This window comes from Opisthorchis viverrini, assembly GCF_000715545.1.
Source record: "Opisthorchis viverrini unplaced genomic scaffold opera_v5_275, whole genome shotgun sequence".
In the NCBI taxonomy this organism is placed as follows: domain Eukaryota; kingdom Metazoa; phylum Platyhelminthes; class Trematoda; order Opisthorchiida; family Opisthorchiidae; genus Opisthorchis; species Opisthorchis viverrini.
In genome coordinates this window covers 12,366-29,619 of record NW_008751936.1, presented here as the reverse complement: position 1 = coordinate 29,619, position 17,254 = coordinate 12,366, and the positions used below count along the sequence as shown (strand labels likewise).

Genomic DNA, 17,254 nt, shown 5'->3' with positions numbered 1-17,254 from the left:
CATCATCATCATCATCATCATCATCATGGTCAGCTGTTAGAACCACGTACTTGTTGTAGAGCGATTGTTGCTGCCACAGTTTCCTTCACCGATGATTGGGGGGGCTAGGTAGCTGCGCATTGGAGGTGGGAGCTGATAAATTGATGCATACATCCAGCACTGTCAGTGGGCTGTCAAGTGTGGGGAGGGTTGGAAAAGGAGCTTTGCATTGAAGGCAATTGCTTGGATGAATGAGCGCCATTGAGTGCGCGACTGGGGCATGTCTGACAATGTCTCTAACCGCTGATGTGGACCGTCTCGGGGTTCCCATCCAGGAAGACGGCAAGCACGGGTAGAATAATGGACAGCCTGAAAGTTGTCAAGCGTTGTCACCTCGGTACGTGACGACAATCACTGTTTGTGTGTTCCATGCTTCCATGTCCGTGTCGGATAATGGCATACATGATCAGATGTTTGTCCAGCAACCTAATTCACCTGTTGTTCCTTTGAAATAGAATTCGATGCTTTCTAGAACAGAAAGTGTGACAAGAAGGTTCACATCGGTCGGAAGTTCCCAAACTTAAGTATGGTTGCTTCTCTACCGTTTTATAATTCCTGTATGAGTTTAGTTACAAAATAAATAACGCTTGCATGTAAAGTAGGCTGGTTGCCACAATTCAGTATAACCTGTCAGCCAGTTGAATGGCCCATTTACATAACATAATCTTCCACGAAAATTTTAAAAGCGCCGGTGACTATGTCTCCGTTTGCCGCAAAAATCTCACGAGGGTAATGAGTGCCCCAGCTTCTGCTCCAGCCGTTTCGAAGAAAACCAGGTCGGCCAATCCCAAGATCCCATCCCCGTCGCCAACTTGCTGTGGACGACAGTCCCCTGACGCCTTCTTATTGCCGTAAACCCCGGTTTGGATAGCCGCTTAATCGCCTGGTGCACTTTGCGAAACCAGAAAAGTCAATAAACGTGCCGGCCAGCTGCTCTATTGATCACTGTCTTGTAGAAAATGTGATACTAAGCATACAGAATATCTGTCAAGGGCGAGTAGAGAGCAACCAATGAAATCTGTCTCAACGAAAAACGGTTCTTCCATTGGCAGTTATGTAGTCCCGTTACGTTCGGAGCTGGTTACCCTAATACTTTTGGAGAAAAACTGGTAAACTTGGACAGAGCGGGTGATCATTCGTCCATACAATCTAGTCTAGGTGGAATTTCCCGGCGCATACTTTTTTGCCTAAAAAGTGCCAGGGATTTCGAATGTTCTTGGATACTTCTGGGACTTATGGAAAAAGGAACTTGGGCATGTTGACCATTGTACTCCTTTGAGCAGCTGTAGTGTGATGGGATTCAATCCACTTATCATCAGGGCCTGAGCAAAATACGAGAAATCACGCGCATTCTGGCATCAGGAACGAACATCTATAGAGGTGAAGGATCACATCAACAAGACCACTGCAAGCGTCGTCTTGTTTTGTGTTTGTGAAACTTGCCTCCTTCGACCTGACAACAACAGATGGATTCAAATGTCCGCTCTTTCCCATACTTTAACTTATTACGTACTTGCTACATACTACTACTCTACAGCATTTTTCATGGTGGCACGGCATCCAAATACTTATTACAAAATACTTATTACAGATACTTACTACTTATTACTCATTACAGTTGTATTAGTGCATGGCTTGAAGTTGATGAACTGCGTCAGTTTCACGTTTACTTTCGGTTTACTCTTGACCCGAGTATCACTACCATTTTTGCTCTTCTTGAAGTTCATCCGACTTCCAATAAAAAATCGCTTATTCCGGGTCTTGAAATGCCTTGTTCGAAAAAAATTTGGTGGGACTGTCTTTTCCCATACAGTTTGAATGGCAGTGAACCAGACTGGAAAGTCTTTATTCTTGCCAGTATGTTTGATACAGCCGCAGTTGTTTGGAGGGAGTTCTACTTTGGTGTTGAGCGGATGGAGACATTCGTTCAACACACGACCAAATCGTGTAAGCCAAGAGTTGGTCACACGTGACTCTCATTCGGATTGGACATGGAGATATCGATCGGTTTGTGATGCTCCTAATGACCGATTAGGATAGTGTGGAAAGCTGGCAAGGAAGAACCAGCAGCTTTCCAGTTACGTCCTTCAGTAAAAGAATTCGAAAATAGCGCTGTCTTTCAATAAAAGTCAAAATGGTCAGTGAATCTACCCGGTAAGACGAATTCCGACGGCACAAGTGTGTCCTTGAGGCTAGCCGTATAACTGGCTATGAGCAAGATGTTGGCAGAACGTTCCTTCACATCCAGTGTCTGGCTAAGAGTGCACGAAGCTTTTACGTCTCTTTATTCCCTTCAAAAAAGTCTGACCAACTGGTCGCCTAAAGAGGGTGTAGGAGGGCGTGCGGAGGCGCAGAGAGTGACATAGGATTTGGCTGTTTACTTCGGCCCAAGCTCTGCGCGCTAAACGTAGAGTCCTCAGTATCCCTCACTTGCATATTTTCATGAACAACATGCATTTAAAACCATCGAGTGCCTCAACTTCATCGCGTCAGTACCGATAGGAGACTTCGCATGAGAACTCATTGTAGAACGTGAAAATGAAATAAGTAGTATAGTAGAGCAGGTAGACATGTAGTAGTGGTGGAAACAGCAGTGAAACTTATTACAACGCGATCTGCAACACGGATGACAGATGCGTTCCTTCAAAACTTTTGTGCACAGAGGAATTGTTGATTAGGTTTGATCAGCATGCCTTGCGTTCAGTGGTAGCGAACAGAACGAAGGCTTTGGATCGCTGCGTTGACCTCCCTACTTTATAACCGACGGTGCGTGCTCCCTCGTTGAGGCAGTATTTTGTGCCGATATTGAACGCACAGTGTAGAACATATTTCGTCAGGCATTTCAACAGGCGTCCGCTGGTTTCTTGCAAACTGGCCAAGTGTAGCACATTTTGGTGCTCAGTTGAACTGCCTCCAGAAGGAAGCATGAGGGCTGGGATACCTTCAACTTTCCCAAGCCTAGACAGAGGAACTTAGGAGGCGGAGGTTGGGTTCAAACAACTGCCTCCGAAGGAAGCATGAGGGCTGGGATACCTTCAACTTTCCCAAGCCTAGACAGAGGAACTTAGGAGGCGGAGGTTGGGTTCAAACCTTACTCTCTAACTACTGGACCATCTCACTACGCTCATGTAAATGAGATGGAACCGGCTGCTTACGCGGGTGAAATATAGCTCTGGGGAACTCATTCCACGCCTTTAAAGAACAGCACTGCACACCGCGGCTTTTTGGATTCGACTGAAGCCTTTGGGTATCCGTTAAAGGTGAGTGTTGTTCAATGACGTAAGCTTTCTTTAAAAGTCCCGGATGGCGAATAAAACATAGTTCTATCTAGCTCAAACTTGTCGTTGAGACGGAGTCAACCATGTTATTGCTTATTCCTTTTGGGACAAATGTTGTACGTTGACTGCTAAGAAGTATAAAATTCCTGGAAGGATGCACGGCTGAACTTCGCTCAACTGTACCCTAAAATATCATTTCGTGTAAACGTCACAATTCTTCGTGTCTCGTGGAACATTCTTCACAGATTATGACTGTTTGTATCCTCTCTGAAATTTGCTCAGTTTTTATGTTTACCCCAAAAAAGTATTCAAATAAATGCCTGGTAAAGCGTGGGCTAAAAGACACGGTTTCTTGGAAAGTGGCCCCCTCCTCTCCAACAAGTTGGAGGCATCACTACGTAGAACTGAGTGGAGTTTTGGTGTTTCTTACAAGGTGGGGTTTTGTGACTGCTAGCTTACCTCCAGAAGAACAGCAGACACACGTTTTGGGATCTTGGGGCAGATGTGCCGGAAAGCAATAACGGCCCACGTTCACGGTTGAAATGCCAGGTGTGATCTAATCTCAGACACAACGAACATCGGTGGTCTGCTGTGAACAACAACAAAGCGTCGCTATTCACCAAATTTTTGATGTTCACAAGACCTATCTGGTTCAATCTGGTTTCGTCAAACGTTTGTAAATCTAAACACAGCTGCTACCTGACACAAATGAGCCGTGCGACTGGCAGGGGTATCACACAAACGACTCACCTGAGAGGCCACAACCGAAGACATATAGGTAAGGCAAAGTTCTTGGCGAAATGCACTCATTTCCATTCCATTCCCAACAGCAGATCTCGTTCATGATGTTACGTCTATGAGACGAAGTTCTGCTCTGCAAAACCGACCTGTGTAGTCAGTCAGCAATCCAGCTTGATACTTCCCCAATCATCCACCATAAAATGTTCTCGTCTCATGATATCGTTTGAAGGGAAGAAAGTTACTCATTTGCGCTTTTAGTGCATTGACTCTCTGAACTACCGTCATCTTCAAACCAATTAATACTTTCAAACCATATCTACCAGAGAATTACTCGTGCAGTGCGCCATGTGAAAGTCACGTGATCCGTTTACTTAGCTAGTGGCGCGCGGTTGCCATTGCCTGTGCAAACGGCTTTTGAATACGGAATTCAGGTCGATGTCCGTTGCCTTCATTGGTCCCCAAAAGCTCTTTCTACTGGATGTCTGTACTTTGCGAGATCCCGGTGGTGATTTTTGTGCCCAAAACGCGAGAAATCGTTAACGTTTTGGAAGCTGATAGTGGACACACTTTTCCTCGTTCGACCAGGATGACTGATGTGGTCTGAAGAGACGTTCAGCGTACCACTTCATGCCAGACTGTGGAAGGGTTGTAAAATACACGTACAAGAAGACTGCGATGTTTCTTCAAACGCTTTATACCGCGTCCTTTTACCTCACCATTTGGCTTACATTCGAAAGGCAAGCGAAATTGAAAAGGTTTTTTATATCTCAAACCACATGGAAGGGTTAGAAGAAACGTGTGAAAAAGAAAATGAGTTGCAGAAGCCAAAGATGAAGTCAAGTCACCAACCAGGAAGCTACATGTGGTCACGTGTTTTTTTCTACATACAGCGTATGAGAGGATAGCAATACACGACGGAACAGTAGAGTTGGAAACGAGGAATAAAACGCCAAAGTTGTGTTCTTGAGCCTCATTGGGAAAAGGTCAGTCTTGGAACACCGGGGTCCGGCTTTAGTCTCCTAAGTGACGGCTTTTGCTTGACACAGAACACCGCGTCATTCGACAAACACACTTATTTGTATACCCATATGGTTTTCTTAAGAGACTCACGTTTATCCAAGCTGAATCTTTCGCTTGTGATACCATTCTTTAACCGGAAGATAGGTTCAGCTGGGTTTCAGGTGATTGTGAAACCCGAATTGATATGTGTAGCTGCCGAATATGGAGCGATTTGCGTTCGAGTAGAACATAAGATTGATTGAAACTTAAGGGAGTGCGTCTACCTGATGAGCTCCAACGAGAGCAAAACCGGTAATGGGCTATCAAAGCATTTTGAGTAAGATTATGTGTAGTTTGCTCTATGAAAGCACTGTTCTCTCCGTCAGACAAAGTTGTACAAATGGCCCTTTGTATATCAGCTCCACGCTGTCGATTCTGAATCACGCGTTCACCGGCCAGAGTGCACTTGACTGCAAGCGTGAGTATTATTAGTCTGTGGAATCACTTCAACATGCATTGGGCCGCGGATGGATAGTCAGCAAATCTCACATTTGATTGGTCTGTCAAGAGTTTCGGTAAAGCGATGGTAGCGAGATGGGCCAGTAACTTTGTTTTAATGCGCTAATTTTTTGGAACGATTTTTAAAGCGGGATAAATGAGTGGTGTGTGAAAAATGTTGAAATGAGTGGTTTCATACTCTGCTAAGATATGAAGAACGCTTTGTGAAGTCTGCAGGATTGCTTAACATTGCAGATGATAATTGGAGAATAGTGTCTGACAATCTGCAAAAATTCATCAATCTGGTCTAATTTTGTTTGTGTGCACTCATTCTGTGAAGACGAGTAGCTGAAAACAGACTTTCTTTCCACCGCGGAAGTCGCGATATGCTGGTGGATAACAATAACTGAGTTTAATGTAAACGGTCTTACTTCTGTGTTCTAGGGAGTCGCTTTAATCTTTCTCATAGTAACCTGAAGCCTGGCGTACTGATTACTTCTTGCGGTAAAAAAATAATCCCATAGATTAGACAAATACACTCGTTTGTATATCGATTTATTTTTCACTGGATGCACACCCTGAAACGGGAGATTCCTCTGGGTTACAAGTGAGTTTCCCGTGGAAGCCAGATTGGTAAGCAGATAAGTGGGTAAGTAGACCTTGGTGCACTTCGGGTTCGAGTAGAACACGTGGTTGACGGCGGGTACTGGATTACCGCGCCTATCTGATGAGACCCAAGAATTCGATGCCGGTGAAAGGAAGAAGGCCTTTGCTGCGGAGTTACAGACTATTGGACAGGGAAGCAAAACTCTCGTTTGCATCTCGTTTCTCCTCGAACGCGTCTTCCTGAACTTTCCTGGATATTCATTGACTATCACTCTAACATAAACGAATGCTACAAGGCGATTCCCCGTTAGACAAAACCTAACCAGACTAGAAGTAGTCCAGAATTTACCGCTTATCTTTGTTTTTCAAGTGTTTGATTCTAATCCCCCCTCCCGTGTTCGCCACTTTCAGCCACTAAACCTCGATCGGGATTCAACTGCGTGCATTCACTGACAGCGTCTTCGAATAGAAATGGGGAATTTGGTGACCCCGAGAAAAAAGTTGAACAAAGAAGATTTGCTATTCCTGAAAGACAACACACATTTTTCGAAGAAACAAATCAAGCAATGGTACAATGGATTCATCGTGAGTTTACCGGACTGCTTTTTTGGGGAGGGGGTTGGAGCATTAGCCGCACAATGCTCTTAGCTGCATAACCTTTGCGGGTGGAGTGAATTTTTTTGCTCCAGAATGTAGTAGTTTGTTGTGTGCTCAAACCGAAAACCATATTAAGCTACGTTCATATTTTTGCAGCTCACCAAATTTTATAGTTTACTGAGGCTATCATACCTCTGGCGGAAAAGTTTGGTGGAATAATTTCCCAGCATCGCTGAAACCCCAGGATGCCTAAATGGGGCTCAGAAGTTTGGACGGGTACTCTGAACTCAATTCCCCGAGTGCCTTAGTCCGTCCAAGCTTTCGAAAATGGTGCGAATACTGAGTGCCGTTTTTTTCCTTGTTTTCGCCGAAAGCATAATCGTTCATTCTACTGTCACGTGATCTGATGACACATCGTACAGCCTTATCAGTGAAATTTAGTAACACACTGCGGTACTAATGCCCCATCTGAGGAGGCGTATTTGAACAGTTCCAAGCCACCATGCCATCCGAAGGATGATGGCACGAGGGCTGAGATACCACCAGGTTGTGCAAGTCTAGAAAGAAGAACGGTCGAGATGCCTGGGTTAGTTCCGAACCCCGAATATCTGATATGCGAGGCAAGCTGTGTCACCATCTCTTCGCCAGAACAGCCTGAACGCACAAAGGAACCGACAAACATGTTCAAGTGGAGTTCAAATTGAATTCTTCATCGCTTTAATATGAACCATCAGGGTAACCACGATAGAATAAGAACAGGTCTGGTCAAACGTGAACAAAATGACTTTAGATCGTGCTTATGAACTCAGTTCGCAGAATGAACGCTCTCTTACGGCATCTCAGAGGTTTATGTTTACCTCCAACGATCTTGAAACGATTGGATCGGCTGAACACTGTCGGATCTTTTTGTCGAGTGTATGAGAAATATGTTGATTCTGACAGTCGTGACGGCTGAACTGAACACTGTTCATTAGAATTTGATGGCTATTCAAGCGTACCTGGGTGTTTCGTGAGGTTCACGTTGATTCCTGACACACAGTCTAAAGGAGCGAGATTGAGTTTTTGAAGACAGTCCCTTTAGATTGCCGTGTCCGGTTTCAACTCGCAAAACTCCAGAAAAATTCGAACTCCAAACCTATCGACCAGTCATTGATTGCAAACAGTTCAGCTCCGAACGTCAGCGTAAGGAGATATGGACTCTCTCCATACTACCAACAAACAACAAGTAGATTATAAGGGGAAATAGTTCACGAGTTGTTTGAATTTTCCACCTGAGAAGTCGTCACTCGAGAAGTCACGTGATGTCAATTCCCCGGGTGGCGTCGTATAATTGTCCAAGTATGAGCCACCCAGAGAGCTGATTGGCCACCCGTGACCGGACGGCTGTGTTCAACCTACTAACCCAGAGGTCACTGGTTCCCAACACAGAACTCCTCAGCACATTGCTACAGAATGACTCCGCTTGCCGGACGAGATGTGGTTGAAAGACACTAGTTCACGAACAGTAGCTTCAGGCATTTAGGCTCTTTCTGGTGAACTCAAACAAGCCGCTATCCTTCGCATCTTGTCTGTTTGTGACAGTTGACGGTATTGGTCATTTTGGTTACGAAGAGTTTTTTCGCGAGTGGTTGAATTGGCTTGTAATGGCTTGGTTCATTGCATTTTTACACGTGCCCTCTTGGCCAATTTATGATTATCCGGGGACTCTAAGTCTAACTAAGGGATGGTCAAGTTGAGGAGGTGTCGTATAAGGTACGCTTCTTTTTGGTGCTCGTCACCCTGTTCGATGCTTCCAAAAATATTGATCTGGTGGCTGTTGATCTGTTCGCCAAACTTGGCACTTGCAGACTTGCATACGATTCAAACAAGCATCAATGTTGGGTGGGTGATTCCCAATGTGATGCTTGTGCTTATATAGCCTACAAAGGGTGGTTTTAGGCTATGAACTGATTGGTTGTTAATATTACTATTACTTGGAGTTTGATTGGTTCGGTCGTGATATATATGACGTTGTGGTTTAGACTTCTTAATTTTACAACGAGCGCTATTACGACGACGCTCGATTGGTGGCGAAACGTTTTCGAGTCAGTTTCCAAGCTCGGCAAACAAATCAACGGTCACGTGATCATTTATCAGTGAGTGCACCCGAGCAACCAGTATTTCAACACGTTGTCGATGACTTGAGTGCGAACGAGCTCAAGATAGTTCATCGGTCAATGCGCGAACTTGATGACGGGCCCAAGGATAGAACCTCAGTAGCTGGACTGCGCATGTCTACGCTTAGGCATCCTGGCACTATCTTAGCTCTCGTGCTTTTTTCGGGTGCCAGTGGACACCAACTGAATGTTTGAGCCAATCGATTAACTGATAGTTTCTACCTTTGACAAACCAGCTGAAATCCTTTTGAGCAGAGAATTTCTCATCGGAACTGCGCTTGTTTTTTTTGGAATTTTGGAATATAATTAGCAACAACACCTTCGAAAACAGGAACTATTACATTTGTCCACGTGAGAATTGAAAAGCCTAGTTTCTGTTGTTCGCAGTTAGAAAGCGCGTTTTCGGCTGTGCAATGGGTACTTCCATTAAAGCATGTGTCCAGCGCCAGAAACTGCGTTGGCTGGGACATGTATTGCGTATGCAGAACCATCGTTTGCCGAAGGGAGCGCTGTATTCCATGCCCAATTCAGAGTGGCGTAAACAGAGAGGTGGCCAACCCTTGACTTGGCAGAGCAGTATGGAGGGGATCACGAAACGCTTGGGTGCTGTCGGTGCTAATCGCCTTCCAGGATGGGGACCGCGTGATCCTCACTGTGCCTGGTTGGAGGTACTATAAGATACGGCTGCCAACCGATGTCAGTGGCGTTCCTGTTGTCAGTTTCTATCCAGATTGTTTGAGTGAATTAGGCACCTCGGAATAATTGTGGTAAGCTAGCACTAAGTCCCTTCCCCATCCACCTTTATTCTTTTCTTTACAATAAGGCTTTCAAATAAATCATGGTTGTACGGCAGTGAAGCATCGGTGTTGAACATTGATGTCATGCCATCGATGATGATGATGATGATGATGATTTCGTTACGGTTCCCATAAGTAGGATCTTGTTAAGATAGAACTTCTATCTTTGAAGAAACTTCATCCGGGGGTTGTCTGGTTTCATTGGTTCTACCAGAACCCGTTTTTCCTCAAGCAGAAGAAAACAAGGCCGCAACAATGGCACCAGTTGTCTTTCAGCAATTCCGTAAGTACCAGGTATGGCAATACCGATGGTCAGCCAGGGCCATCTCAAGATGCTTGCCGAAAGGGTAGAAGCATAAACCTTGGTACATCGATTAATCCAATCAGAGAATGACACGTGTTTCTTTACTTGTCTGCAGAAAGATAGGCTTAAATTTACCCATTTTCGAAAAGAAACGAAATCCGTTTGCTTCGATTCGACCTTCAAGCAGAACACACAATCGAGTTTAATTCATCCAAACCAAATTGGAGCGTATGCTGTTTACGTCATCCGAGAGTATGACGGGTCTCTGCATCAGTTCAAAAAACACCGCAATCAGATGGTTGCTCAGGGTGAATGTAACCGACACTGACCTCCTCTCATCATCATCATTGTCAGCTGTAAGAACCGCGTACTTGTCGTACAGTGGTTGTAGCCGCTGCAGTTCTGTTCACCGAAGATGCGGGGAGGTAGGGTAGGTAGCTTCCCATTAAAGGCGGGAGCTGATAAGTTGGTGCATGTATACAGCATTGTAGGTGGACCGTTAAGCGGGGGAATCGGGAAGGGAGCTATGCATTGAAGGCAACAGCTTGGATGCATGAGCGCCATTGAGGGAGCGACTGGGTCATGTCTGACAATGTCTCCTACAGTCGATATGGCCCGTCTCGGGGCCCCATCCAGGAAGACGGCTGTTGTAACGGTATTTTCCTCAGCTTAGTTCTCGGTCTAAGCCTCCCAAGCTAGCGTTCACGTCAAAACAACCACCAAGGGTGCACAAGGTCTATTAACGCCCAAAACGAAATCAGGAACAGTTGTACAGCGCTTCGTATATATAGCGTAAGCGGCTATAACTTTCTGGAATTTCTGACGCGTTCTGGAGCTCCATTGGCAACCGGCATTTGGCCAATACTGGGTCATGATTGGCTGTTGGGTCCAGATTGTTGACCAATCAGATCTCGTCTTGATGCCGGACCGGCAAGCGTCCCGAATTTTGGGCCAACCTCGAGCGGGCCAGGCTTCTCGGCCGTAGCAGCGCCTAAAGACGTGCGGTATAGTGGTATCCGCGTGGATTCCTGCCTAACAACGGCAGTGACCAGCGCAGCAGAATTTGCTGGTAATGGCTTTTATGCTTCGCTACCAAGTCACTGTTTGACCGCCTTTAGCTCTCTTCCACCCTTCACATGGTTGTGCGAAAAGAACCCTTCGAGGAAGTCGGTCAACTGGCATACGCGTTGAGACACAGGAGGAAGGATAAAATAAAAGGACGAGAGGAAATCACATTCAAGGCTAATGGTTGAACGCCTAACCCTTCGACCTTGAGCGGTTAAACTGCCATGTGATTAGCGCCCACCTAGACGGGGTTTAGCACCAATTGTTATTCGTATACGGAATTCACTTCACGTGGTTATGTATTGATCGGTTCCCGGAGTGACAACCGCTCAGAAGAAAGTAATACTCAGAAGTTTGTGGTCGGGAGACTACGTTTCTGTCTCCTTCCTGTAAGTTGAGTCAATCTGTGCTGAGAAGCACTGTACGGTTGTTGCACACTTATGTTTCGCAATAATAGTAAAACATATGTGCAGATCTGCTTGGCTTTAAGGTGCATACCGACCTCGTTTTCTAGATGAAAACTGAATTAAAAATGTCCAAATTCCATCAATTTCTCAACAGTTTCCCGGAATCCACTGACTCACTGTCCCAGAACATACCCTTGGTGGCGATAGTACTTGTTTATCGGTTTCACGGTTGAAATAGTTTGGGAAATAAGCTTTTCAGCCATTTTCAAACGTAGTCCAGTCAAACCGGATGATCGTTTCTCCCTTACAAAAACCAAAATTTTCTCACGCTTCACTTTTAAACACGTATCATTTTTTTTACAAGAAACAAAATTTATCAATTCATGTCCAATTGGTGTGGATCAATCCGGATATCTCTTAACTCGTTTCACCCTCTCGTGCCCTCTGTTTGTCCTTCAAATGCAAACAAAACGTTGAGAAAACAAATTTGCCTGTGATCAGGTTTTGGACTGTTTGCTCTAGAATGATTAATATCGGGGTAGTGTGAGATAAGGGATTGTTGCGCGCGCGCGCGAGGGGTGTGTAAACATACACAAGATTTTCCAGTTTTTGTCCCTCTTCTGGGCAGAAAAAATGTGGTCACCCGGTAATAGATGGAAGAACATGATTTGTATTACTCGGAGGCGGGTAATTATACCCTCCACCCGGTGGTTGGGCAATCTGCCTTGACTGTCATTCAAAAATTAAGGACAAGATATATGACCCAAGCACAGATTGTTTTCCTTTAGTGAGTTTTGGTACCTGATTCGCAACTTAAGGTACTTTCATCTTGGATTCATCGTATTTTGCAGTGGTTGCCAGTTTCTTTGACAAAAGGCGCTACTTATAAAATCTGTAAACTACTGAATACATTTGTGAGTAGCATGCTCAAACAAGTTATGGTGCGATAACTCGTGTATTGTGCCACTTGAGACACAAAGTAACCCGTGTGCAGTACATTTAGTTGAGCAAGACCACAAACGAGATATTTTACTGGGACTTAGGTGAGTCACCGGTAAAAGTCAAATTGATGTGTAGACGGGTCTATTTTGCCAAGTTCTCAATGTCTGGATTCAAGCAAACCCTAGGGGGTGCAGGAACTCAGGGAGTTCGCCAACTTGGCGAGCTCCAATAAGAGTAAAACTAGTTGTGAGCCATTAAAAATTTTCCAGCGACCTTGTGAGTAGTACGCTCCACCAAGAAAATGAACGGATTTTCAGCAACCTTATGAGTAGTGCATTAAAATATACACATGTATCGCGATATCTCGAATATCGCAGCGACTGATACATGGGGCGGCCTGGTGCAGCAAATTCGGTTGCCTGGAAACATCACAAACGAGAGATTCAGATGGGTTCCAGATAAGTCCATCGAAAAACCAAACTAGTTTGTAAATGAGTGTATATTCGCTAAGAGTAAAACTAGTTGTGAGCCATTACAGAGTTTTCAGCGACCTTATGAGTAGTATGCTCCATCAAGAAAATATGGACCGATATTCGGCATATCATGCCAACTTAAACCTTAAGTCGTCTTTGCGCGGCTTATTCAGTCGAAGAATATGATTGACGATCATGATATGATTGACCATCAGAGTTGACACTGATGCCTCCCTGAACCAAAAAGTTTATTTAATCATACTTAAGAAATTACAGTGAAAAGGGGAGAGAAGTATGGGTGAGGGAGGGCTCCTAGTGCTAGCCTGTCACAAGCATTTCGAGAGGCATAAAATTCCAGGCGTTCAGTCAGACAATATGTAGAGAAATCGATACCATGAATACCAGTTACCCCGATCGAATGCCATTTATCGCAGTACCTCCAGCCGATATCAAACAGGGCTACGGTCCTGGGATGCAATCCGCACCAGCAACAATCAAACTCTATGCAATCTTTTTCACACCCTTCTGCCAGCTGGAATTCAGTTCCGCCTCTTTCTGACATCAACTCAGTTTGCGAATGAGTACATTTCATCATAATCAATAGTTATTGGCCAACATGACTGGATGCAATCAGCATTGTTGGTTAGTCCTGTAGGTGGCGCCAGAGCCAGTAAGTAAGGCTACAACAACGGAACGGTTGTCGACTCTTTTGGATGCATAAAATCATCACATGAATTATTTGAAACGCCACAAGGGGTTCTCTTGAATCCGTTGAGATCGATCCACGGTGGTCAAGTCTTCAAATCTCTTTGAATGCAAGAGAGTTTCTTTCTCAAAACCGAGAGACTCAGCTGGTGAGTCTCTCGCAAAACCAAATAAGTTTGCAAATGAGTGTATATTCGCTAATTTCGTGCAATTTGGTTTCAAGTAGAACATAAGGTTGATGGGAACTCGGGGACGGCACTTACCTGATGAGCATAAAGTGGAAAGGCGAAATCGGTCGTGGGCTGTCGAAGAGATTTCAGCAACTTCGTGAGTAGTTTCCATTATGAAATATAGAGTGTACCAACTGAACCATGATGCGGTCTTTGTGCGGCACATTCAGTTGTAGAATGTCATGGAAGAGAGATCCACTTGAGTCTCTCGTGAAAACGAAATTGATTTGCAAATGAGTGTATTTCTCGAAAACAGTCCAATTTGGGTTCAGGTAGAACGTAAGGTTGACGGAAACTCGGGAACTGCGCCTGACTGATGAGCGCGAACTGGAAGGGCGAAACCGGTCGTGGGCTGTCGAGGGGTTTACAGGAGTAGTGCATTAAAAGATATACTTGTATCGCGATATCTCGAATGTCGTAGCGACTGAAATATGAGGCGGCCTGGTGCAGCACATTCAGTTGCCTGAATACATCACAAACGAGAGATTCAGCTGATTTCCAGGTGAGTCTCTTGAAAAACCAACTCAGTTTGCAAATGAGTGTATTTCGCTAATTTCGTGCACTTTGTTTTCAAGTAGAACATAAGGTTGATGGGAACTCGGGGACAGCGCCTACCTGATGAGCCCGAACTGGAAGGTTGAAGCCGGTCGTGGGCGTTCGAGGGGTTTTCAGCAACCTTATGAGTAGTACATTACAAACGTTTCTTATTGTCTTTTTAATTTATACCGATGCCACGCCAATAATTTATTCGGTAACTTCCTTCCGAATGAGATAGGCTATCTAGCTGAGATGGAAGCCGATTGGGTATTCGACTGACTCTAAAAAGGAACTCCAGTTTTCGGCTCTCTACACGACTTGCGAAACTAAATTTGTCCAGCACTTCAAAAGGCAAATGCTACCGTGGCATTCCCGGAAATGTAAGACTAGTTAGGACCGGAAAGATCCAATTAAATTTTAGCGTTGCATGTTGAAAGTTGACAGAACAGGCATGTTGGGAAAATATCTTTGTGCCTTTTTTTCTTCAAACGAAAGCTGTGTTCTGAAAAGAACAGTTTGGAACTCGTGTATATGTAAGACCGACCCCAGGAGGCAATTGGTAACTCGTTCCCTGACACTGGGAGATTTGTGTGAATCAGCGTTTGTCTTTGACAAAATACACTACTCACAAGGTTGCTGAGGACTCTGTGACGCCGAAGACTCTTTGACAGCCCACAATGGGTTTCACCCTTCTTGGGGCTCATTAGGCATCCTGACATGTCGAACATCGTGTCAGCTAGCCTAATGCTGCACAGGAAACACGAGATATTCGGATGGGTTTCAGATGAATTTCCCGCATAACCAAATTGGTTTGCAAATGAGTGTATTTCGTGCGTGTAATTTGGGTTCCAGTAGAACTAAAGGTTGACCGAAAATTCGGCGAATGCACTTACCTGATGAGCCCCCAATTCACACGAACTTGAAACCCGATACTGACAGTAACAGGTTCAGGTGAGACATCAGTAAAATCCCGTTTTACTCACGACCCTTAATTGAGTGCACACATACATGGGTCGGTGAGCTGCCACGTTGCTTCGTTTTGCAACTTCCAACGTTTGCACCAAGTACTTTTGCGTACTCCCAAACCATTACTGATTTATGGTTTTAATATCCAGACCGCCCAGTAATGCCCATTTGTCATTTAGCCGCTCCACAATTCAAGTCGGTCTTGATCAGTGGGCAAAAGGTCAGGTGACCGCCAACAACCAAGAAATTTCATCAGACAAGAAATATCCCGGAAGCTTCCCGTAAAAGGATTTATTGTCATTTTCAACTTTTCGCGGAAAACTTGATTCTTTCGAAAGAAACTACACACAAGGTTGCCGAAAACACTTTGAGAGCCCAAATTCAGCCACCGTTAAAATCAGATTGATGTGTAAATTAGCACATTTTGTGAGATTTTATTCTCTCCAACTCTTGCGTTACTGGAGAGTCCAACAAGTAGTAGAGTTCAAACAGTTCTGTGCTGAAAAGCTGGTTCATCTTTCTCTATGAGAACTAATCAATTAAAAAGCCAGTCAACATGTGTGACCACGTGATACGGATCCCTGTGATTGAAAGATGAGTGACGCTATGTCCTGACCGGATGAGTGCTAATCACTCTACTGATCAAGCGCTGGCATCCAAACTGCCAGCCTGGTGGCCTTGAAGATTCCTGAAGTTTCAAACAAGGATGAAACAGCTGTGCAGCGTTTGTTGTCTTCATTCGAAATTCCAAACTTTAATCATACTGATTTTTAATTATAAAACTAAGCGCTATTTCAAACTCAGATTCCCATTCGACTAGATTTTGTGTTTCACAAAATCTGACCGGAGGTCCCCGTCGAAGATCAGGCTTTTTAATTGATCGTAAGTACCGCCGCCGCCAATGTATTTGCCCGGTTAGTTATTGAGTTTTCTAAACAGATATCACATCTGATGTTACCAGGAAGATGCAATCAAATTAGGACAGAAAGCCAAGGGACACTGTACACTTTCTTCTTTATTTGGTTTCATCTGTCGTTCCGAACTAGCCATCTTTCGGTGGCCAGTAGAAAACCAAACGATTATCGGCCGGCCCCCAGATAGTACACCGAAAATTCAACAAGTTCTCGGTCAACTATACTCATTTTTAAACTAATTTGGTTTTTGGAAGAAACTCACCTGGAACCCAGCTGAATCACTCGTTGTTGATGCTTTGTTATTGCATTGGGCTAGTAGTGAAACGTGCTGTCAAATTTAGTAACTTTTATCAGGAGAATGTCATCGAAGCGTAAGATTCGGCAGATCAACTCAACCAGCTGACTGTGTGCATTCTGATCGCACCGCACAGCTGAACGTTTCCACTCAAAGTCAGTTCGTTAAAGGGGTGAGCACAGTTGCGTCGTATGGGTTTAAAGATAGTATCATTTTGGCAAGATACACACATATGAAAGCCAATTTGGTTTTACGGGAGACTTGCCTGCACCAGGCTGCCTGATATTTCAGTGGATGCGATTTTCGAGATATCGCGATAGGTGCATGGTGAACGTAATATACTACTCATAAGGTTGCTGAAACTACTTAAGTTGACAAAGATTCAGGGACTTCACCTACCTGATGAGCCCCAAGAATGGTGAAAACAGTCGTGAGCTGTCAAAGAATTTTCAGCAATCCTAAGAGTAGTGTATTACCTCTATTCAACAAGTTGTCTTCAGCGACAAGTTATAAGTAATCAGCTCGGAAAGACAAATTTTCACAGGCTGACTCACAGTCTAGGTACCACGTGACCACATGGTTTGATTTGCGTGATCGAGCGACGTCATATCCTTTCTGTGTGTAAGTTAGTCGAAGTAATGTTTAGCAACTCATGGACCCTAGCAACCGAGCGCAAGACCACAGCTTCACTGCTTTTCAGAACAC

General features: G+C 44.5%; 1 protein-coding gene across 1 annotated transcript in view; it reads left to right on the top strand.

Moving 5' to 3' along the window:
* The window catches only part of T265_09456 (hypothetical protein), a gene marked incomplete at both ends in the record, with an annotated part of 89,766 nt that overhangs the window by 61,843 nt on the left and 10,669 nt on the right, over positions 1–17,254 (top strand). The window contains one exon of the mRNA XM_009175531.1: positions 6,573–6,746. Coding sequence (XP_009173795.1) covers positions 6,633–6,746 — 114 coding nt within the window. The remainder of the gene's footprint in view (positions 1–6,572; positions 6,747–17,254) is intronic.